At 38.7% G+C, this 25,086-nt stretch overlaps 1 protein-coding gene across 5 annotated transcripts; it reads left to right on the forward strand.

Annotated features, from left to right (window-relative positions):
* The first annotated feature begins 416 nt into the window (after positions 1 to 416).
* On the forward strand, positions 417 to 25,047 carry cobll1b (cordon-bleu WH2 repeat protein-like 1b). 5 transcript variants are annotated; one of them, XM_014976061.2, is made up of 14 exons: positions 417 to 718; positions 918 to 991; positions 16,511 to 16,699; positions 18,692 to 18,896; positions 19,109 to 19,334; positions 19,493 to 19,537; positions 19,630 to 19,724; positions 19,940 to 20,173; positions 20,264 to 20,393; positions 21,274 to 21,493; positions 21,607 to 21,689; positions 22,218 to 23,683; positions 24,419 to 24,509; positions 24,615 to 25,047. In XM_014976061.2, exons 1-13 carry the CDS (start codon positions 716 to 718, stop codon positions 24,461 to 24,463), a joined length of 3,015 nt encoding a protein of 1,004 aa, XP_014831547.2. In that variant the 5' UTR covers positions 417 to 715; the 3' UTR covers positions 24,464 to 24,509; positions 24,615 to 25,047. The 5 variants fall into 5 exon arrangements, with proteins under 5 accessions (XP_014831547.2, XP_087857351.1, XP_087857354.1 ...); XM_088001225.1 differs by lacking the exon at positions 417 to 718 and having other exon boundaries at positions 864 to 991; XM_088001228.1 differs by lacking the exon at positions 417 to 718 and having other exon boundaries at positions 864 to 991; positions 24,618 to 25,047.
* Positions 25,048 to 25,086: the final 39 nt, after the last annotated feature.

The raw sequence follows: 25,086 nt of genomic DNA on the forward strand, positions 1-25,086 counted from the left end.
TTTTATTTGTTATTGTTAAGATTTAAACTTTTTATTTCTTTACTTTTAATATTTTTTTTAAAATATGTTTTACCATTATTTTTTATAAACTTTTATTTCATTTTTGCAGGCTGTGGGACTTGTGCAAATTTAATCAACAACAGGATTTTGTGAAGAAAAAAAAATATTTACATTGTATAAAAATAGTAATACAATGACTTCAGTTTTTCACATGAAAAGTGGGCTCCACAAACCGCCACATGGTGTCGCTTTAGACAATAAATTCAGAAAATAAATTATAAACAGCCACGCTGGGACGTTTTCACAAGCTACAGGTTATTTTAATGTTGACGAATTGACTTTGTGGTACTAAATCCAAAGTGTACACCGAGTTGTTTCTATTTATATTTAAACTTAAGCTATAAAACTGAACACAAAGTAAGAGCCCTTTTGGGAAGTGTGACGAACCGAGAACCGCCCCGCTTTTACAGCTCTGTGTCTGTGATGTAGCTCCAGATGAAAGTTGGCACAGTCCTGTTGGCTAAAGTGTCAGGAGAGAAATAACGCACAACTAAGGAGCTTAAATGAACGAAGGGGCATAACGTCCGCTTTTCAAGAAGCCCTAATTAAGGAGCGACATTATGTTTTCACCCCAAGTCTGTTTTCAGGAGTATTGACTTCTTCCTCCTAAAGGACTAATGGAAGTTGACATCTGCTTTGAAAACCACCTGAATTCATGGTAAGTCACGATCAGAAACAATTTGCTTCTTTTCATTGCAGAAACAGTTAACAAGACTCAGGCTGGTGACCTCATGCGGGGGATTCGCCCACCTTTTGGTATTGGTGTCGCATGAAAACACCAGCTAAGAGTGCTTTTGGTATGACGGCTCTCACTAAAGATGAGCTGCGCTTTCTGTTTGTGCTTGAAATGTCCCAAGGATTTCGTAAGGCCGATGAGTTTAGTCATGGATGATCGTGGATCCCAGCCCCATCCGCGGAGCGCTTCCTCGAGGTAAGTGCAGCAAAAACAGTCATTCACAATAATTAAAGCAGTTTATTTGTTACAAGAAATGCTATTCTTGTTAAGCTTAGGACATCTTTATGTATTTGGACAATTTCACCTCGTTTTTGTGCAAAAAATAACATTCGAAACTTTCACCTGTGCACACAACCAGCTGTATTCCCAGCTGTTTGACGTTGGAGCACAATGCCACTTTTGTCACCCAATTTACCGAATTTTTAACTTGCATTCCTTAAACTCAGTACATTTCGGACGAGTCAGGGTTGCTTCAGACGTTTCAGCCTCTGAACCCTCCTCATTTCCTGCTTACAGTGTTGTTATTATTATTTTTTTTCTTCTGAGAAATACACCCTACCACATGCAGAGGTCATGGGAACTATTTTGGAGGCTAAACATACAGCCTCTGTCACTGTGCTGTGCATGATGATTGTTGTGGAAGTCACCATCCACTGGGGTTACAGAGGATATTGTATCATAAACACATCCCCCTCCCTCCTTCCAAGGAAAGAAAAAATGGTGCTGGTGAAGTGCTTGGTGTGACTTGATGGAATTTCCCATCAGTTTTGGTCCATATAGAGTCAGAGGTGATGTCAGCTGCTTCTATTACTGTGGTTGGAATCATTAAAACGTGGAAAGTGAGTTTCCAGAGCCCTTTCGAAGTCTCTTTTCACTGTTTTAGCAATTTGTTGCCAAATGGCTGAGATTTTCAGATGAAATTTTAGGTGACAGTCAAGACCAACTGCTCAAACTTTCCAACCCTGGCTTATTTCTAAAATGTAGCATTTGTGAAAAAAAAAAAAAAAAATTGCATGAAACAAATCCCCTCTTATTTTGACTTGCAAACAATGGCACTTTTCTTATTTTATATCAAGGTATAGCTACGGACTTCAGTGTATGCCCTTTGGATTTTATGCAGCACAAAGCCATCAGCTTGTATATTCAGGTTCTTTGTGTGAATGGAGGGTCAACTTCCAGCTTGGTCTCGGGTCATATGCAGCTTCTAACAGGATTTTTGACAGAAATGGCCCTGTATAGTTCTATCCATCTTCCCATTAAATCTGCCGAGTATTGATTGTGTGCTTGCTGCAGAGGAGCATTCTCACAGCAAGATGCTGCCACCACGACCATGTCTTGCTTTGGGGGTGGTGTCTTCAGAGATAGCTGCAATGTTAATATTCTACCACATAATGTGTTTTAAATGTAGCCAAAATTGTTAATTTTTGGTCCCTTCTGACCAAAACTGGGCAAGCAGTTTCCTTGGAAAACTTTAATAATTTTGGCAAACTACAAATGAAATATCATGTGTTTCTTTTAAGAACGTTTTTTTTTTTTTTTTTTTTTTTTTCTTGCCACTCTTCCATAAAGACCAGTGCCGGTATGCACAAACATTCTCAAAGAGCTACTATCTTACTCTAAAATTTCTGCCAAGGAGTCCTAGCTGAAGAGTGATTCGGTCAGCTGCTGAGAGCAACTCAGCGACTTGTTCATTAAAAAAACTCTGAGCCTTCAAACAACATACTGACAATGAACTGACTCTATTTATAATTGTATAAGATCTGAAGTCAGTTATCTTACTTAATGGTGTCAGTATAAAGGTTGCTGAATGGAAGCAAGCTTCTATTTGTATAACTTGTTTTCATCCACTTCAATTATGAACTAGGTTGCTATGTTAGTCTGTCTCTCCAAATTACTCCCGAATCTCATTAAAGTTTGTAACTTTACTGTGACAAAGTGTGAAAAGGTTCAGGGAGTGTACATGCTTCTGCATGGTACTGCATGTTCATATTTTATAAAGTAGTTTGTAAGTCAATTTTTTGGTGGGTTAACCACTTTTCCATCCTCAGCTGGGGTGTGGTGGAGATAGTTAAAGACATATGTTCTCCATTTTTTTCCCCCCCTTTTATTTGGGGAGACTAACCTGCTGCTTCTCTCCTTTTCAAGCGCAGCCATACGGGAACATTTTCTGTGACCCCCGAAGCTATGCTTCATTTGTTGTCCAAATACTGACCCTGCCAGAATCAATTGGCTGACTGATTTAATGCAGAAATGTTTGCTGGCATTCATGCAAGCATTATTTACCTACAGGCAGTGCTAGCAGGATTGCAAAGTGGTGTTGTTGAAGTGTTTTCTTTTTAATGTCAAGAAAAATACTGTGCTCGCACGACACTTTTACAATAACATTCTTTGTTGTCAAAGAGAAGCCATTGGTTCAGTCCTCTGACAGTGCACAGCTCTGAGCTGGCCCTGGTAATTGGACACACCTAAAAGCATGATCTCACATGGCTGGCTCTCCTTAAGGGCAGAATGTGGAACTGGTTAAGGTATTGTGAATCCCCACAGCTGTTTCCTTACATGCAGGCAGTCCCAGGGCACAGCTGCTCACATGAGTTAACAGATGAATAATATGGCAAGAGTTGACGGTATGAAATGAGTTATTTAAAGAATTTGGGCAAGCACAGTTGAAACGCCAGAGTTAAGACGCAAAAATCACAAGACGCAGACGAGACTAAGGCGTATTACATTTTTTTTCTTTTTGCATTGTAGTTGTCCCCAGAGACAACAAGGCCGTCTTCATTAAGAATCACGCATAATTTGATAGTGAGCACGCTGCCTTCAGATTGCCCACTCACAACCAGTGGGCTCAGAAACCAAGATAAAGAGTGTCATTGAAAAATATCCACCCACTAGATGAAATAAAGGGGAAAAATCAGCCGTACACTTCCAGCAGAGTTTAACGAGTGAGCCTATGAATGCTGGAAAGTTTTATCTCATCGATGCTTTCTCAGAAGCCAACTCTCAATAAATGTTGAATAATGGCTGGCCTTTTTTGCTACTCTGGGCTCATTAACAACACATTAACCGTTAACACCAGAAGGCGACCTCTTTTAACAGTAAATAATTTCATTAAGAATGGTTCTTATAATAAAGCATTTTTTTAAATTTACTTATCTCTACTGCTTGGTGTTTCTGTTGGCTGCAGCAACATATTTGTTGCACAGATTCAGGTTTGTGCACCAGTTAAATAGACTGGAAGACATGGCCCCACGCTCTTTCTGTTGTGCACTTTTCCAGGCCATAACAGTTGGATGCTTCCCACTCTTAGCCTGACTAACACTCACAGTGACCTCACATGAATGAGTTCTTTGTGTGCTCACAATGACAAATTTTGCATATCTCCAATAATATTCAAACTTTTCATGCAGCAACGGGGCAAATTGCCTGAATTTGCTTGACCTTCATTATCAATGTTTGTCCAGATTAGATCAGATATTAGCAGTGAGAGGCTTGCCAGGCCTGACTCACATTCCTGTTTCTATTAGTCAATTTCTACATTTTGTCATATTACAATGACAAAATCATGATTTATTTTGTTTGGATTTTACGTGCTACTTTGTCAGAAATTGCAATAGACAAAGGTGGTGTTTTAATTTGTATTTACTATGCAAAATCTGAAGTGTTGTGTGGATTTATATCCAGCCCACCAATTCTGTGCTTTCAGGAATCAGATTTTGGTGCAAGTGACATCTTTTATTTGTAAGTTTTTGTGGTTTGTATTTACCAGCTTTCCAACAATGGATACATTTTAGTCTTATTTTTTGCAAAATCTCTCAAGCTCCGCTGCATACAGAGCATCTGTGAACAACAATTTCTATGTCTCAATTTTATTTATGTCTGGACTTTGTCTGGACCATTCTAACACATGAATAAGCTTTGTTCTACATCCAGGGTATCCCACTCCAGTCCTTACCAGTCAATGTCCTGCATTTTTGAATGCAAAATGTATCCCAGCTGAATTAATGGCTGAATAACTTACTCCCAGTGTTTCATCAGTCTGTGCAGACAACTTACAATGAACATTTTTTTTATTCTAGTGTGATGAAAAGGAGGTGACTATAATGCAGGACATCAGCTAGTAAGAACTAGGGATCTAAACTAGGGCTGCAAGACATTTGAAAATCCTGCACTAGCGATAAAATATTATTAAATATTGCCATGGTAATATCAGTTGCAATATTGGTCTGTTTTCTTTGCTTCCTATTGTTCTCATCTCTGGAATTTTGGACAATGTCATTTGTGCCTGGTGTGAGCATCTGCTGTTGTGAAACTGTCCAACTGGCTAAATTTTACATTATCATGAGAAATGCATGTTCATTACATATGAAATATTTGTCAACAATTATTGTTGACCAAGCAGTCCCTCCATTGGGTTGATCTGGTAGCTAAAGTCCAAATAAAATAACTTTTAGTTTGTTGAAATGTGAAAAAGTTAAAGGGGTGTGAATACTTTTGCATGGAAAAAATCTTGACATTTTTTCCGGTTGTCAAAATAGATTTGTGGCAGCCGGAGAAATCCCTGTCACAACCGTCCATTTGAATCCATATACATAACAGGAAAGGCATAATGTGTAAAATGTGTGTACTCTATGATGTGGTTCTCTAGATGGCACTGTCACTGTGCATGTGTTTTGGAAGTGGTCTCCATGTGGCCACTTGTCTGGCTTGCACTTTTCATATTATCTTGCTGCTAAAGCACAGATAGAGTCAACCTTATCATTTCCCAACAAGAGCGTAGCAAACCGGCGAACCGCAGCATGACACTAACAGGCAGCCGGGCCACAGTTTCAGTGAGGAGTCTGGCTCTGACAGCAAACATTAGTAAGTAAAAGGAGGAGAGCTACTTTGTATTCAAGATCCACACAATCTGTGTGTCCAGCTGTATTTTCCAGTGCGCCTGGCCTCTGAGGTAATGCTTTTCTGGCTATAAACATGTCACTCTCTTTATTATGATTGTAGAAGACATTAAGTGGACATATAAGGATATTTGTCTTGTGCCTCACTTTAGATTGTATGCTTGTAATGACGTTGAGTTTTTGGGTTGCTAGCACAAGTGTATCATTTCAGCACTTAGTTTTCTCTTCACATTTAGTTTTTTTTTTAAAATAAATATGTCTGTTCTAGTTTAAAACCACTGTGCCTGTCCAACTGCAGAAAGCTCAGTTCTTGTGATGAGCAAAACATTGAGCCTATGCTTTTGTGCCATTGATAGATGCTCTTTTGTAGACAATGCTGCATTGTTTCAGATGAAGGGACATGGATTTCACGGTTATAATTATGGCTGCAGAAGATGGCTGTCTTCATCTCAACTAAATCGTTTCATCTAAATGTTTGTCGCACTTTGAAATGCACAAACTTGGTTAAATCATCAGAGACCAGAGTGAATTACTGCACCTTATCATTTCTGCGTGTAGTGTAACTTGAAAGGACCTCCTGATCACCCAACCAACTGCTTCTAAGTGCATTCTCTTGAGATTTGTGTAAAAATGTGCGCCAATTGACAAAAACATGCATTGTGTTTACTCTGAGTTCCCCTCCGCTCCCTTTGTACGTACATTGCTTTGATATGGTGCAATGTTTAGAGGGAAAATATTTGAGCTGCGTGGAGATAAGGACAGGGTAATGTACCATAGCGGACCCCAGTTCAGTGTCTCAAAGGAGATTTGGAAACTAAAATGAATGATTTTAAATCTAAGTAAAAAATCTCTTTCTCTCCCTGTTGACTTTTAGCTCTTTTGATCTTTCAGCGCTATGCTAAAGTACGCAGGATTGATGTGAAGCTGGGCCAGATTATGACAAGTGGACATAATGACAGCTAAAATGAGTGCTCCACATAATGATGTAAGGGGACACCCTGAGTTTGAGTTTTTCCAGGCTTACGCGAGAAACTGCAGTGGAGAAAAAAAAACATGTTGTGCCTAAAGTATAAACGATACACTTAGGAGGTGGGAAGTTCTCATAAGGTCCCTGAGCTCTTTTTTCTAACAAATCTCCTCCCATCCCTCACTGCTGGTGAACTGAAGGCCTTTCCAGACCCTCTAAAATGCTCGTGTTTACTGTGAGTGACCTCTTACCAGATTAACAGCTGCGGCTCTGGCACTGTGTTTTGTCTTTCCTCTGGAAGCCCTATTCTTCACCGCTTTGAGACTAGCAGTTTGTTTTATGCAGTGAAACACAAGGTGCAGACATAACTTTATTTACATTCAGCTCAAGGATTACTAAGGATAATAACAGCTGGCTTAGTTGCGTGAAGGTTTGAATGTAGTTGCTTGGCGAAAAATAAAGCAGAGAAGGGCTTTTAACGTGTTAGGTAAGGGGGGGGAGTGGGATGGTTTAGGAGGTGGCTGCCAAATACCTGCAAAGTGTGAGCATGCCAAGACTTTTGTGGGAGGAAATATTTGTTTAGTTCTTTTATCAAATTGGCTGGAGGTCTAGCGTGGGCCTCCCAACTCCCAAAGCCTTCCAGGAGGGTGTTGGCTCTCATCAGAGACCTATGAGGAGTGTGATTTTGGTTACTGATTAGCTGATCATGCAAAAACGGTGTTTCCTTGAGCTCCTTTCCTCCTAAATGAAATAATGTAATGGTATTTGACTGATGGCGCAACAGCAAGGGAAGCTCAACATTTATCAAACACGCTTAGATTTGTGAGAAAACCTATCAAAGAGAACAGGTTATGGAAGGCTACAGCTCTATAAGTTGTTTGAAAAGGTGGAATTTCAGAGAAAATGTATGAGAATTTATGTCAGTTCAGCATCATATAGTGTTGGAAAAACCAGTGAGTAGAGTTGCACCCATCAAAGTTTTGAGTCAGACTATAGGTTTTGATAAGCTTTAAGCTTTTCTACTTTCTGGTTTACATGAAAATGCAACTGTCTTCACAATAAAAAGTAAATTCGGTTTTGTGAAAGTAGTTGTCCCCTTACAGAGTTTTTTTTTTTCCTGACTGCTACATGTGTCATTTATTTTCACATAGCAGAACTTGATATTTTCAGTTATTTGGTTCTTCAGCATGTCCCAGTTCTCCTGAGGTGAAAGGTTTGCAGAGCACATCATGACATTTTGTTGCCACGTTTTTGAGAAACTGCAAAAACAAACATCTATTTTTAGAAAGAATGTTGCTCAATTCTTCATGGACAGCTTCCTTTGTTCCCACTCATTTGTCTTCCTGCAGCATCTTATTACTTTGGATTTGACTGAATTTGTTTTCTGGATAGAAACTTTAAGAGGTTCTATCATAATGCATAGCTGGAGTGAAACTGCAATCACTTTAATCTGCACTACAGAGATTTGTCATTATTTTACAGTACACCTATGTAGCACTTGTGTTGTTGTGCTTTATAATATACCTGGACTGTAACTGTGACATGGATTTTCAGTTTTATTTAAAAAACAAAAAAAAACAAAAAAAAAAAACATCATTTTCTGAAGCTTTACAACTCCAGCTTGCTCACATCTCCGCTCACCACCTACCCCCTTATCATTTGACAGTATTTAGTGGTGGTGTTTGCAGAATGGGTTGCACATTCTTCAGTGAAAGCGTAAAACTACTGATAAAGAACTGCCCTGATTTCACAATGGAAAAACGTATTTATTGCTTTCGTACCAGATTGTGTAAAGTTTCCAGCACAAAGTAGCCATTATTACAGTGAATTAGGCATTCAGCACATCTAGAGTATGACTCATTGCGGAAAGTGTACATCAACAGAAAAGTTACTGGTTAAACATCGATTACAGTAAAAGGCTTACAGGAATAAAGTTAAGGGTTGTAGAAAAGATTTCTGATTTTGATTGTAAAGGAAACAAAGTACATTTTATAATTTAATATTGATAGAAATATTGCAGTGATTCTCACAGAGTAAGTCTTTCAAACCTGTTGCTGCAAACCATGCAGGAACAATCAGTGATTTTATTGGTCAGCTGTATCTGGGACAGGAGTACAAATTGTAAATACAGGAAACAGATGCAATGTTTTGAGCAAGTCGAAAACATGAAAATCCTCTAATTAGTAACTTTCTGGTGGACTATTCAGTACACTGAATGTATTTGGACAAGATGTCTTGAAAGTTGAATGTAGCTTTACAAAAAAAATCTGTTGCATCTTTTTATTAGTCCTACCCTACCACATCCCACAGCACTGCCTGGCTACAGGGAAGTGTTTGTCTCAAATACCAAGTTGAATAATAAGAAAACTAACTTTGTTTTAAGTGAAGTGATGTACAAAATATTAGCACAATAGCTTTCAAAAGAATGATTAACCTAAGCATGCGACCAACCAGGTTGGATGTGTACTGATTTTCAGTGGCATACATTCTGAAGTTTTAAACACATGTATCCCTAACATCTCCCTGTGGTCATGTGACCAAATCTGGTAGTGCCAGATGCAAGACTGAAACCAATGGAGACTTCTCAGCAGTAGTACCAGGACACTGGAGCTAAACTCCCTTCAGTGATTTAAATACCTCAATGCAGAGGGAAGACTTCATTTGATACGGAAGGATCAAGATTTTTGAAGTATTTGCATCCAAGACGTGAGTCCTGCACTGTCCAATTTAGAGTGAGTAACATGCAGTGGTTTAGATGAGTAAGTAAGTTTGAGCAAAATCACAGTTCTATTCTAAACAATGACATACTGATAGAATGGAGTGTTTTGGGTTCATGTGTGTAGAGTTTTTATTTTACAGAAGCCATCGTTTATTTTATTTCAAAGGAAACATTTGTGTAACTTTTATCTATTACTACGATACTTCTAGGCAAGTTCAGTTTGACTTTAAAAGTGTCAGAAAAAAAAAATAAATAAAAAAAAACATTAAATTAATCCCAAGTAAACTGTTTTTTTTTTCAGTTGGACTCTTGAACTTTTATATGTAAACCACAATTTAGATCATCTTCTTGGTTACAGACTTTTGACTTTTTGAAAATTTTACTTTCTTTATGACTAAAGAAATGCCCTTTACTTCCCAAGGCATAAAAAAAATAAGCTCATCAGGGTGGAGATAATATGTCTTAAGCAATTTTCACAACTATTAGATCCTTACTGTCAAACAATTGAAAAACGTAGGGTCACAAGCAAACAGTTTTGGGAATCAAGGGCCATTTCCTTTTGTCTTTGCCACTAGAAATCCGATTTGCACCTTTACAACTCCATGTAGAATGTTGTGCTCCCACCATCCACTATATTAGGCATTCTTGTTAAATTGCATGTTAAGTCATTCAATGAATCAGCAATCGCATGGCAGGACATGAACGCATTTGGGCATAGATGTGGTGAAGTCAACTTGTTAAGTTCAAGCTGAGTGTCAAAGTGGCACATAAAACAATCTGCTCATATATTTGGGAGGATTTCTTGGCTTTACAAAGAATGGCATGAAAGAGAAAAGCTATCCAGTTACTGGCATCAAACATCAAACCTTGAAGCACATGGGGTTCACTTGCTGAAGTCACACTTCATAACAAGGAATTGTGGCTGCAATTTAAATAGGCTCACCAAAATTGGACAATATTAGATTGTGTCTCACTTTTAGCATTAAAAATCAGAATGTTTTAGAAACAACAAGAAAGCATGTATTCATCCTGTTGTTAGGTGGTTAAGGCTTTGGATGTGGTAATGTAAGAATGCAACCACAGCCTCCCTGCGTATTGTTGTGGAGCTTTTCTGTCTCTTTATGACCAAACTTTGTCCAACTTCTGATGGCTACAACAAGCAGGAATATATTGTGTGACATGGTGTACCTCAAAACTGGTTCCTTAATTCATCGTACTCCAAAGTACAGTAAACTTACTTTACTGTAAAAGATGTCAAACCAGCAGAGCTGTGCTGGGTTTTGGGGACACGAAGATTTGCATCATGGGTATGCAGTCTACAAATATGCAGCAACCGCATCGCAGTATAATGCCAATGTGGACCAAAATCTTTGTTGGAAAATTTCAGACACCTAGTTGAATATATGCCATAAAGGCACTTCTCATGGCAAAAAGGGAGTACAACTTTTTAACAAACAAAGTGTACCTAATAAAGTGGCCCGTTGTAGCTTATGCTTTCAGTTATTTGTGTGCATTTAATAAGTGAGGGAGACAACTTTTAATGATCCTCCATCATGTTCAGACATAGTCAATCATCACAGTTGGGAAATGCATGTTCTTTGTTCGCCTTGACTCACTATCATTATGGTTTTGCACAACCAACGGTCCTTTAACGTGGTTTGGAAGTGAGTCAGTTCTTCAGAAGTAAGGTGTGGTTTTAAACTGTTGGCATTGTTTTTTTTTTTTTTTTTTTTTCTTTTCATAAGGAAAATAAAACTCAGGAGTACAACCTGATTTAAATTAATGAGACCCTGTGAGAAAACAAAATCATTATCAGGAGTCCCTGCTTAACTTTCTTTTAGTTTGTAGACTCTGAAACTGCTTCACTGCTCAGCAAAAAAAGAAAAAAAAAAGTAAATATATTTGATCATTCAGCAGATCCAAAGTCCTGTGAGCCCATGCTCCTCTGTGTGTCTGCTAGCTTGGACCCTCAGGTTCATGTCTGCAAAAGGGGAGGTAAAGCTGCTTACCTCTCTGCTCAGGACCAAAGAGAGAGAGAGAGAGAGCTGCCAATTCAGCTTTTTTTGAATTGCAGCTAGAGGGCTGGTGGAATTTTAGGCAGAGGGAGACAGATTTCTGATGTCACAAATTAGGGCGTGGCATTAAGGTGGGCCTTTTAAGGCTGTACTGGCAGAGATCAGTCTGTTTGACTTCTCCTGGGAGTACATAGCTGAAAGGGGAAGCATGTGAGTGGGAACCAGCGTGCGTAGAAAGGTAAGAGCGGTAAATGAAATGCTGGCAGCTGCACTGGAAAAGCAGGTCTGTCACCTGCTCTCAAACATTTCTGCTCCTCCTCAGTGTTTTGTTTGCTGGGTTATGTGCTGTGGAAGTGTGAAACAAACGATTTCTGGCCAAGTTTTCTTCCATTCAGGGAAGTTTCAATGCATGTGTTGTGACTTGAAAGCCAGGGTGTGCTGGGCCTGCTGCACTGTGGCATGTTTAAGCCTGTATATTTGATTGTATGCCTGTACTACAGCTGCTGGAGTTGTGTTTTGGTCAGTGGAGCATTGAGTTGTGGGTTTAGTTTCTTAAAATAATCAGGGTGTTGCCTGACGGTGCGATTGAAGAGGAAAGACTTCTATGAAAAAAGTAAAAAAAAAAAAAAAAAAACTCAAAAAAAAAAAAAAAACCTTATGTCTTGTACATGAACCCACAATTCCCAAGGGGCCATCACACTACCCAGCAGCTGTTAACATACCACAGGAGGCACTTTTGGTAATCCTTCATAATATTCCTTCCTGCAACTCGAAGGAGGAGTAATATTTCTTGGCAGCATTTTTTTTTTTTTTTTTTGTAGTTTCCCTCTGGATTGCTTTGCGTGTTGGTATTTAATAAAAATAAAGTTCATAAAAATGCTGAATGTTTCTTTTTCTTGTGGAAGTAATTCCAGATGGAAATAAGGGACTGATTTTTATTCTGTTGGACTGTTTTGGTGATTTTCTTTTTTTTTTTTTTTTTTTTTTTCCACCTTTTTCCTCTGCTGCCTCTGCTTGTCATTTTCTTTTCCCACCTAATCAAAGAAATATTTGAGGTATTTTTTTTTGCAAAAGTAGACGCATCTGGACATAATTTTTCTTTTTTTTATAAGACAAACTGACTGACTTTTTTTCATTTTCAGATTTGTTTTTGTCTTCTTTCTTCTAATATCTGTGCATACATATGTTGCAGGCTTCTTCCCCCCCCCATGCATTCAAATCTCATATCATCTTGTGCCTGCATTTCACAGAATTCAGTTTCTTGAAGCAGAAAGTATTTATCTTTCAGAAAGTTTTATTTATAGACTATCGGCATGCTGTCCCTCTGGGCAGTGTCCTGTCACCTTTGCTCTTTGCAAGTAATGCTAATAAATTAAGGGTACATTCTGAGTTATGATGTTTAAAACTGTGAGTGGAATGACCTCTGTGGCTGTACTTGACATTGTAACATTCAGTGTCATTGTTTGGTGCAGTAATATATGGAGGATAAAAAAAAGAAAAAAACTTTGACCGCTGTAAAGTAGAATAGGACTACAATGATGGTTAGTGTAAATATAAAGAACATATGTGGAGCAATGCTAAGATAGTTTTTAATGATGTTTTTTAACTGATGAGATAGTTGCAATTTTTATTATTGCCCTCCAGGAGACCAACGCAATAAAAACGATGAGTGGTTCTGCTGGAGTTCCCAACTTGGAACCCTCGCTTCCTTTTTATTAAGTCTCTCCAGACCTCCTTATGGAGAAAAAAAAAAAACACAAAACAAAAAAAAAAACTCTAACTTATTGATTGTTCCCTTTTATCTTTTTCCGTGTGTGCATATTTAAATGTGCATTGTTTTAAATGAGATCAGTGGGAAGGAGGATTAAACATACAAGCTGATTGGGTTTTATCCAAAGCTAAATGTTTTCCTCTTGCGTGGGCAAAAAAACGTTTTCATAATCGTGTCCTATGACAAAGTTTTACAGGCGACATGGTGACGATCAGGTTGTTATTTACTGCCGATGTAGGATTGTGTCTGTCAGCTATGCTCTGTGACTTTCAATGGGCTTGCTTGTGATTATTGGAGCTCCCAGACTCTACCTGTAAACGAAGCATCAGCACAGTCAAGCCGCAACACGTCTCCTCCCATTCAGCAACACATCAGCACAGGCCTGGATGGAAAACACACGCCGCCCTCGGTGTTTGTCACCTGCCCGAGGTACCTCAGTTTTAAAAACACTTCCGTGTTGACAGAGCTGTATAAACTGGGATGAGCCGGAGGTGCGACAGCTGTATGTTAGTCCATGCTAATTTGTTAAACGCTTCCAGATGAGGCATTTACAGGCAAAAACATTGTAGCCCTGAGGTTTAACGTAAACTGTTTGCCACACTTACTGCATCAATAGATAAAAATATGCAGACCAAGTAGGTTTAGGTTTTACGTGAAGATTAATGTGATCACCGCAATATTTCTCAGCACTGTTCAGCTGGAATATATCTCTGACTCGCATTGATCACTGACCTCATTCTTTTCATATTCCTCCATGAGGCCTAATTCTCTCGAATCCAAACTTTGTGAGCTCATTTGTTGGGCCTTCGCCAGAACGTCTTACACATTCATTCTTTCTCGCTCATGTTTCCAGCATCTGTACGGTATCAAAACTAAGCCCGGTTTTTATCCCGATACTGTTCATCTACATCGCCAAATTGTTTACATTGGATGGTGATTACAACCAACTCTGATGAATCAATACGTCTGTGATAAATGTTATTATGCATTTGTTTTATAATCTAAATGCACCATGTCAGGAAACCTATTTAACCCATTAGGTTAATATTTGCCTTATTTCTTTGCACTTCATTTCCACTTCGAGTTTTAACCCGATGTCCTTAATATATGGATAAATATAAAACCTGGAAAATCCATTTATGCTACAAATATTTCTATCTCAATGAAATTTCAATGTTAAAGCGTGGCTAGGTGGTGCCATGTTGATCACATTTTACTCAATATAAAAATTCAGCCAGCAGTTTGAAAAATAGCCATGCTAAAGCAAGTTTTAGGTTTCACTTAAACCTTTCAGTAAATAAATTCCCCATTTGAAATTGTAGTGAAATAATATTGAATTATGTTAAAGAGGCTTTGCCTCCTCTTTAATATTCTTTGTTTTCATTTTTAAATTAAATAATTGTTCTTTATAAAATCATGTGTTTTTATTCTGTCCTTTGAGTTTTGCAGATTTATTACATGGCTATCTTGACATTATAAAAGTTCTTGGACAAACTGGGATATGATGAGGCTTTAGAAATGATTACAATTCAACATGGTCTGATAAGACAACTCACTTTTTACCTCTAGGCATTTACTCCGTTTTTGTTTGTTTTTTAATTTACTATATCTTGTATAACCGTTTATGATTTAAGTTTACTGGATGCAAGTTTAATTTCTTTGGTTTGTTGTTGGTTTTGACTCAAAGATCAACAAGTCTTACCAAAATAACTGCTTTTCACAAAATGTGACAAAACCTCCTCCACTAACACCAAACTCTCATGAATCCTGGAAGACCCAGTGGTAGGAAAACAAAAGGTTTAACCTTTTTACATGATTTAGTAGAACTACTTTGGAGATAAAAAAATATGCTTTCATATTTTGATGCCAGTTTTTATGAAATGTAATATTAAATAAAACATAAAATCATTTAGAATTTTGCATAAGTGCTGCACAAAAATTAACATGCTCTAGACACCCCGCAAAACATTTTGTAAGACATTTTATGCACTTTTTTTTTTTTTTGTTTTTGGGATAATAGTGGTGCCATGAATCAGGTGTTGCTCAGCAAAAGTCTTTCCAGGTTGTGGTATTTTGTGATACTCTGGAGGAAACTTGTCTGCAAATTTCTCATCAGAAGGCATTGTAGAGGGTAGTGGGGGGGGGGGTAAATTCAGCAATTATTTTTGTGTGTCGTTGGAGTCTTCTCTGGCTACAATGCTCACACTTCTGTAAGGCTGAGTATGCTGTCGATCGATGCTCGCCAATCGCCACGACGAATCTTGCTACTCCAAAACCTGTCTGGCCACTGCGGGGAAGAGGTGGGGAGGGAGCGCTGTGCTTTTATACCTGAAGTAACAAAGTTGTAACAAGCCGTTCTGCTGTAATCAATAGGAAAATTCAACGGCCTAAGAACCATTTGACCAATGATTGCAGTAGTGAGATGGTTTTAGGCTAAAAGAATTGCACAGACATGTCAAAATTTGCACAGAAGCATAAAGATAGAGACCTAAATAACCTATTTGGACAGTTAATCAGCAAAAAAAAAAAAAAAAAAGTTACTTTGGGGGTGAGTTTCACGGCCGTCAGCCCCTACAGCGATACTAATATTTCACAAGTAGACATGATCAAGTGGTGCTTTTGACCTCGCATTGCTTGGATTCCTGTATTTGAATCAGTTGTGTCCGTGTGAGATGTTAAAAGCTGCTCCTCTGGAGTACTGAGTCAGTGAAAGAAATCTCTATCTGTGCATAGGCCGACTAAAAGAAATGACACAAATGTTTTCAGTGTTTCTTTTGCCTGGGTTTACTGACCGGTTTACACTTTTTTTTTTTGTAACATGCTGTTTTTCATGTCAGAGTAGTCTGTAAATATGCATAACTACTGGTGCCTGCACCTTTATTGATTTTGTTTGCAAGAATGCAAAGTTTTGACAAGCACTTGAAAACCTAACTATATTTACAAACGCATTAACCTCTCTACATGAATATTCCACAGTGAGTCACATTTAGGGTTTAATCTTCCTTTTTTTTTTTTAAAAAAAAAATATCAGTATCTCTCACATGTCTTTCCATTCTCAGCCTGTTCTTCAGGCTCAGTGAGCAAATCTGTCCTCTTGGTTGTCTTGTGACTTGTGTACAAAGTGGACTCTTAAATGTTACAGCCTCAGTTCCTTGTAAAGCCTCTGGAAGAAAACGTTGCTCTTGTTGTCTGGGAGGACACATTTTTAGTGTTTTCATTTCGACAGTTTGTTTTATGCAGGGCCACAATCAAAAAGCTCTTTAATTTGTTTGCATAAAGAAATGCAGTGTTTGAAAGCGCAAACAAATGCAGATGCAAATCTGAGACATCTTCTTATCTAACTGCAGGGTGTCGACCAAAACCAAAGCCCCGTCCCCACCAGGACTGAAGACGGCGGATTGTTCAGGTTTCTCCCAGTGGCACCCAGGAGGCCCTCGTTTAACCATGGACCAGAAGGAGAACCTGATGGATAAAGAGCTCTCTCTTATTGTGGTTTTGCCTGGTGGTGTAGAAAAGAACACCCAAGTTGAAGGAAGGTAAGATGCATGCAGATTAACTTGTACAACTTCTGTAAAAGCTGGCTTATTAAAAACAGTTGGAGTAAATTTCTTTCTCACACTGAACATCCAACATTTAAGCCCGACATCATGAGACTGATGACGGATTAAGTCATCACATGACGTCCTGCTTCTATCGGACTGACTCAGATGGGTGGAGTCGCTGAATGCTGTCGTCCCAGTTAACATGGATACTTGGCCAGTACTAATTGCATTCTTTTTCTTCTTTTTCTTTCATTTTGCTCTATCACAAGCATCAATAAACTTATTCCCTTACTGCATTTTTACTGGTAGCTGTGTCGTCACAACCCAATAAAAAGGTTAAAGCAGAACTGTACCACCTAATCAGATCAACATGTCTGCATACCTCAGTTTCAGAGCAAGGTCTGTGTGTCTTTCTTTATCTCTCGGCTCATCAAGAGAGTTTACTCAAGATATCACCATCTGTCATTCGCTCAAGGCACATCACACAAACAGTCACAGAGTGATCCTATGCACCTTGGACTCTCGAGAATGAATTAAGATTGTTCTTGTTTGATTAGACTAAATGCATCTTTTCATCCCTTTCAGGTTTGTTCAGATTGCTCAAACAGCAGCTGAAATTAGTTGCAGCTAAACACGTTTGAGCGTTTTCTTTATACACTTTTTGTTTTGTTTTGTTCGCCAAACTCCAGTGCTTCTTGCATCAGAAAAAAAACTTTAAAACTTGTTGTTTACCGTGTGTAGCTATCGGCAAACCAGATCGTCAAGACAAATTAGATTCGATTTCATGATGGGTTTTCTTTTTCGTTTTCAAGCACAGACTTGAAATGTGTTTTCGGTTACTGTAGAGTTGCTGCTGTATTTGCAGTTTATGGTTTTTACCTTGGATTTTGTGAAACCAAAATGGATAAACAAATATTCCGTAACTACTGTATTTTATTGTTTGACATTGAGAATAGGAGACTTCAAATATCCTAATCTATAGTCAATTATTTTGTAGAAAAACATTTTTTTTTTTATCTTTCCACAAATCTATCACATTTTATGCATTACAAAGCCTGTTTTTTTAATATAAGTGTGCAATATTCAGTGATTGTTGGATGTGTCTTTGTGCTTGTTTCATTCTAAGGTGGCTTTTCAAAACTCAATGCCATTTTAAGTGTTTGAAATTTAAGAAAACTTTATTTTAACAAAAACAAACTGCTTTTAAAGAAAATCTCTTACCTACTTCAGATTTTACTTGCTTGTATGTTTTGAAGTAGCAACACACAACACAATTGTAGCCTAAATTCTTAAAACCACTTCCTTTTAGCGTTCAATTATGCAGATGCTAACTTGGCATCAATAACATTGATTGCTCTGACAAGAGATTAGCTCTTAAGATATTAAATGCCATGTTTTGAAAGTACACAACCTAAATTATGCTAAGGTTTATAATTGGTTTCCAAAGTAATCAGACTTGATGCGTACCGTTTCAACCTTAAATAAACTCGTGTCTTCCTCCTGCCGACATGTTTATAGTGGAGCAATTTGCTGAAATGCTAGGTTAAGATTAGCATGTTTACATTCTGTTTTGATAGGACTCATTTGTTTTGGTGGAACTCATTTGGAGCTTAACAGATTTCATTACAGCTCCAGTGTGGTCAAACCTTACTGTGCTTCTGAAGGTTCTTTGTTTTGAGTGTTGTAAAATTCAAGCTGTCATAATCAATACCACTGTGAAGAGTTAAGACACTGAAATGGGATTACAAAGATTTGTTGACTAAGTGAATGACATGTAATGCAATTTTACAAGCCATGTTTTTCCTTTTTTTTTTTTTTTTTTTTTCTTTTGAAGAACATGCCAAATGTCTCACCGGAGGTTCACTTATGAAAATCCCAGAGTTGAGTTTCATCAAGGACTCAAAGACCACTATTTAAAGGAGCAGTCTTTTAATGAGCTTAATTATGCAAACTTATTTTTAATTTCCTTTTATTCCTGTCTTTCAGCAAACCCCTGATGGATCTATTGGTCACACTGTGTGCAAAGTATCACCTAAATCCATCAAGCCACACTTTAGAACTGGTCACTGCCAACAGGAACAACATCAAACTCAAGCCCAATGCCCTTATAGGAACCTTGGATGCAGAAAAGATCATATTGAAACCTAAGGGAGAGGATAAAAATAAGAAGGCCGGTCCACAGATGCCAGAGGTAAGTTATCAAAACTAATAAATTTAACAATCCTCTTTTGAATTTCAGTGACTGATCTTCATTTTTGTAAAGCTTTCGTCTGCTGATGGCCAATTCAGATGTCATGTAAAATAAAAACGTTAAAAACAGAATTTTTTTTTCCAAACCTTTTTGGCATAAGTGACACAATTGTCCTCGGTTGTCCAATTAGTGACTCATTGTTTGTTCTCCAGGCTACTGTTCGGATGGTGATAAACTACAAAAAGACGCAAAAGACAGTACTAAGAGTAAATCCTCGAGTTCCCCTCCATGAACTGTTGCCAGCGATATGTGAGAAATGTGAATTTGACACGGAGACCACAGTTCTGCTGAGAGACGTCACATCATCAGCCCCCTTGGACTTGTCCGGGTCTCTTAATGATTACGCAATAAGGGAAGTTTACGCAAAAGACACACAAGGTAACTTTTCTTTTATTCAATTCATGCCGCTAATTTTGCATTTAAGAATTTGCTGCTCATCATATTTACTCCATGCTGTACCTACTGTTTCTTTTTCTGTTGAGTATAATTTGAAGTGTTTTTTTATGCAGTTAATCTTTAAGTTTGTCTGTTTGCAGGACAAGTTGTTTCTCCTGTGTCCCTAAGCTCACCAGTTCCTGCAGGTATTTAGTAATTGCAAACTGCATTATGACTTTAAAGGATCAATCATATTACAGTTTGAACGCTAATTCTGATTTGTTTCTTTGGGTTTTAGGACTGGTAACTCCAGGCAAAGATAAAATTCAGAAAGAAAAAGAAAATAAAGGCCTCTTCAGCAAATTTAGAAAAAGCAAAAAGAAACCAGACCAGGTGACTGTTGTGAAGCAAAACTGTTATCTATGTGCACTAAAGTGTCTTTTCAGTAATGATTCAACCTTTAACTCTCTTGAAGCATATTTTTGAGGTAAAAGGGGTGTTTTTTTTTTTGTTTTTTTTTTTTTGCTTTAGTTTGCCAATGGTCAATGTTCACTGTGTTTGGAAACAGGCCTCTTGTCACATTCTGATTGGATGTTTACTCTTTAAAGCCAACGACTGTCAGTGCCCCAGCTTCTCCCGTGCTTGTCAGCAAGCCCCGACCGCTCAGCATGGCCTTACCCTGCTCAAATTCAACCCCCATCGACTCTTCAACGTTCTCCGAAGTGCCAAAGAAGAGACGTGCGCCCCAACCGCCGATCTTCGCGTCTCAGAGCGGTCACTCAGACTTCGCCACGCGCCAGAGAATCAACTCTGAACCCAGCACCCAACTTCATGGGAGTCAGGTGAGTGGATTGTAAGCATGAGATCGAAGGTCTGATGCTATTAGAATTCCAAACACTTGGATACAATAGTTAAATTTGGTTTTCATACAGAGGAGTCCTCTAAGTCGTGGGTTCTCAGCAGAATCTTCACTGAGGAGGACCAAACGCAAGGCTCCTGCACCTCCCACATCTACAAGTCCTAACGTCGAAAAAACTTTGTCAGAAGAGGAACACGCACAAGGTTTGACTCTTATTCGCCCATTTTGGTTTTGAGATTTTTTTTAATTTTTGTAATCGTACATTTACAAAATAACCTCTAAATACATTTGATTGGAATTTCTGTTGGAACTTTTAAAATGAACATCTGGCTTTTGACTTCTTTGACTCTTGCTCCTCCTAGTGGTTGTTACTTTGTGGTGCAGATGTTGGAAAACGGTATGGTCCCAGTTCTATACTGTGGGACTTGGGGGTAATTAATAATCCAACTGGGCAAAATTTTAGTTCCCCCCCCCCTTTTGTAAATGGAGAAACTTATTTTGTTTTCTGGTTTTGTGTTATCCAAGTTCTTATGTTTTTCCCTTTTGGATAATATAAAGTTACTTGGTTCTAAACATACTTTCCTGTGATTGTGTGCGCCCCATTGTCCAGTTAGAGGAAACGCCACCCGTCCTGCATGCACAGAAATCAGAAGCTGAAAATATTTTATACTGGAACAGATAGATTTTTATTTTCTTCTCGTGTTTGTGTGCATATGTGTTTTTATTCTTGACCTGGAGAAGAGATAAATCTGACAAAATTTGCTGAGTAGTGATATCCTGATGTGCTTACTTATGTTTTTATCAAATTTTTTAAAAGTGTAACTTTAATGCATGTCCTGTGGAAGGAAAATGATTAATTTTCCTTCCAATTTCAATGTTTTAAGTTTCAACTTAAACAAAACAGCAACTCTGTTTTTCAGTCGTATTATTTTTGTCTGCTTTACTTGTTTTTGTTTAAGTTGAAACTTTACCTGTTCTCCTTTTTAGTTTTCAGTTAGTAAAATAACCTACACACGACTGGATGAGAATTTCAAATAACAATGACTTATTTTTTTTCTAACTATTTTATTATTTTTTTTACAGCAACTGCAGTTTCTTCCACACTGCAGGAGATCAGAGAGCAGCAGGAGGAGGCTGCTGGATCTGTAAGCTCTTCCGCTGCTCCCAAAACCCAGGGAGAGAATGGCATCCTCACCATGTCCCCTGAATCCTCGCTCCTCTCACCTTCTCCAGATGCTGAGAGTGGGAGTACAGTGGAGGCGGGTGGGGAAGATCAGTGTCTTGATCTATCCTCAGATGGCAAGTACGAACTCTAGCGACACTACATAAGGCTGTGCTATGTTTTCATCATTATGATTTACAACTGTTTTTTTATTTATTTATTTTTTCTTATTTTAACCTTTTTTTTCCTCCCAGACGAGTGGACAGCACTGTAAATGATTCTGCAGCTCAGGGTGTTAAAAGTAATGACACAAACTCATTCGAACCCACTACCACTGGTAAGCATTTTCTCCAACAGCATTGATCTTTGTCTTTTAGAGTGCTGGGCACATTTAATGGGAATCGGATAAAGATGTTGAGCTATAAAATTGACTTATTTATTTTTTGGCGTAGCATCATCGTAACCTTCAGAGAATCCAACTTTTAATTAGTTATTTAGCATAGGTAAAACTGTTTGTATATAAAACTAATTTACTATGGCGAAGTTCTTGGTACTCTTAATGATTCCTTTGTCAATGAATGTGCCTGATGCATTTTTACTTTTACCTTTTGACTAACTCAGCAATTTATTTTTTTTACTGACTTTTTCAGTGGTAGTTTGGGTATAATAGCTACAAAAACATTTCTTAATGTAAGATTTTTTGTCTGAGTACACACTTAAAGGCCATATTTCTTTCAGTGTGAAATTATGCTTCAGCAGTGAAAGATGTACAATTTTAGCCTCTTGTCCTTTTTTTTTTTTTTTTTTAATAAAAATACATTCATTTTACGTAACAGATGTTTTATTATTTTTTTTTCTCCTGCAGATAACGTTGCAGTTCAAGTTGAAGATGTTCACCCACAGCCCGTCTGCAAAGAGCCGAAAGCTGAGGGCAATGAGAGCGGCCCACTTCCTTCTGTAAAAAAGGATGCAGAAGTTCAGGCGTCCAGTGACGCAAATCCAGAACCCCCTCGAGAGCTGCCCGATGGGTCGGCGAGTTCAGTGACCACCAGCACGCAGTGTCCCGCTGGAGAAGATGCTCCGGCGAAAACGGATTCCACGGGACTCTCTGGGCCTCCTCAGCAACATGTGGACAAAGTCTCTTTATCGACTGCTCCAGTCACCTTATTGCCAGCAGAGAAAAAAGATATGTCCACTTCAACAGAAGAGCTGGAACCCTCTGAGCCCTCCGAAGGCGCATCGCTCCACACTTCCTCAACCTCCCTGTGCGACGAAAAAAAGCCGAGCGTGCCAGCCCCAATGAAAGCATCGTTTATGCATGCAGCAGACCCTGAGCTAAAGCCGAAGCCTTCGAATGAGCTGACGAGAGATTACATCCCTAAAGTCGGGATGACGACCTACACGATCGTGCCTCAAAAATCTCTTGAGAGAAACAGATACTTTGAAGTTGCACTGACACTGGAAGCGCCTCGAGAATCTCCAGGAGAAGAACTTGATTCTGTTTCTCCTGGTTTGAAAGGGGACCAGGGACAGACTGTAGTTTTAAGAGAGAAAACTGAACTAAACTCTAACTTACCCAGGGATGACTCGCTGTCTAGCACAATTAATACCACTACTACTTTTAGTACTACTACACTGCAACACACTGTAAATGGAAGCACACCTGAACCTCCTCCTCCTCCTCCTCCTCCCCCCTCACCACCTGTGACTGTCCAGATCACAGACAAGATCTCCTCTGCTAATGAAGCTTTCCAAGCAGGTTCGCCGACGGAGGTCAAGGACGTGAAAATTCCACCCGCAACCAAACCCAAGCCTGCTTCTTTCCGCTTGGCACAGCACAAAAAAACACCTGGATTTTATGTAACTTCAGCTGCTGAGAAAAGTCTTGGTGCCACTCCTGCCTCTGGCCTCAAGGGAACTCAAGGGAGTCCAGATAGAGCTGGCCTGCCCTCTCCACCTCCACCGCCTCTTGCTCCTCCTTCACCTCCTGTACAGTGTCAAGAGGAGACGGCAGAGGCCGCTGGAGTTCAGCTTAGTCCGAAGCAGGAAGACAAGAATGTGGCCTCTGTGCGAGTGACGAGGCAAAGCAGTCTGCCGTCAAGAGAGCTGGGTGCTAGGTTAAGCTTGGAAAAATTGAGGAGCTTTGCAGCTCCTAGACCGTTTGCTCCTTCAACGCCGTCCCGCTTCGCCCAGGCTGTGTCCTCTGCTGTGAAAAGAAGCCAGTCTCTGTCCCACGGCCCAAAATCACCTCCTTCCCAGGTTTCGCCCCCTGTTTCTCCAATTACAAGTCCCTCATCAGTCATCCAGTCAAAGGGTTTATCTGAACTCAAGGTTGGTCCTGAAGCAGAGGGTTGAAATATAGTACCTTTCAAAAGTATTCACACCCCTTTAACTTTATATTTTGTCACTTTTGCACCACAAACTTCAGGGCTTTTTTTTATTATTATTTTCAAAGAAATCCATAAGACATGTAAAGGGTAGCCAGCAAAACATGTGGGAAAAAGATCCGTTGGTAAAATTAAACTAAAATGTGACTTTTTATTTTCTTGCCTGTTATAGACGCAAAATGCTTTGTGGTAGAAACTAAGACTTCACATCCTCCTGAACACTCGGTCTCTATAATAAAACATGGTGGTGGCCAGAATTAAGAATCAAGACTTAAAAATTCCTGTCCTGATGTTCTCCATCCAATCAGACTCAATTTAAGCTGCTCTGCGAGGAAGACGTGGTGGAAAATATCAATCTCTAGTTGTACAAAGCTTATGGTTCAAATGGGACAAATGTTGTGACATTCAGGGGGATGTGAATACTTTTACAAGTTGCCATAGAGATAACTATAGGGGTTCTCTGCACTCATGATAAATTACTGATTCTGGTTCTCTTTTGAAAAGAGTTTGATAAACTGTGATCCTTCTGTCCATTTTTTTCCCCATTTCAGATTTACTGGAGGGTTTCTACTTTTTTTTCATATTTTATGATTTCTACAGATAGTAAATATGTTTTATTTGACCCCGTGACTTTAAGCAGCCTTCCGTTTAACATAAACTCCCTCTTCTCTCCATCCAGCAGGGTGAGGAGGTTACTCAGATGGCAAAAGAGACTGGACTGTAGCTGTGCTGTAATTTCTACAGAATTTTTTATTTTATTTTTTTTCACCGTAAGTAAAATCCACTGCCAGACAATATAATATTATCCATTTCCACAATGCATGCTCAATACTCTTCTTTTAGGAGGGGCTAACCTTGTTTTCATTTTTCTCTAGAAGTCTTCATCCTGTGGTATGAGCGAAGAAGCTATTTTCTTTTCAAACATGTTTCCATGGTCTTCGCCAGCCTTCATAAACCTTTGGATTTTAATGATTGTTTTTGTTATATCATTCTTTTTATTTTAGACTATTTTTGGCTTCTTTTATGCGACAACTTTTATGCATTTAATGCAAAGAGTTGTGATCAGTGATGTTAAATAATCCTATAAATTATTAGTGATTCCCAGAGCAATAATATTGGATTTATTAAGGAAATGTATGATCTAAATAATATGGGATGTGTAAGACGGATCAAGTCTCGCTTTCAGTAAATGTTTCCATATTTAAGTTTTAGTTTCCATTCCAGTGGATTCAGGAGAGCACTGCCGTGTACATTTGTACTTGTTCTTGTTTGGTGAGTGTTGCTATGATTAAAGCTTTTACCAAGCCACTTGTCTGTATTGTCTCCCTGCACAAGCTGCTGAAATTG

Source organism: Poecilia mexicana, unplaced genomic scaffold, assembly GCF_051168715.1.
Source record: "Poecilia mexicana isolate PSO_F unplaced genomic scaffold, ASM5116871v1 scaffold_2, whole genome shotgun sequence".
Taxonomy (NCBI): domain Eukaryota; kingdom Metazoa; phylum Chordata; class Actinopteri; order Cyprinodontiformes; family Poeciliidae; genus Poecilia; species Poecilia mexicana.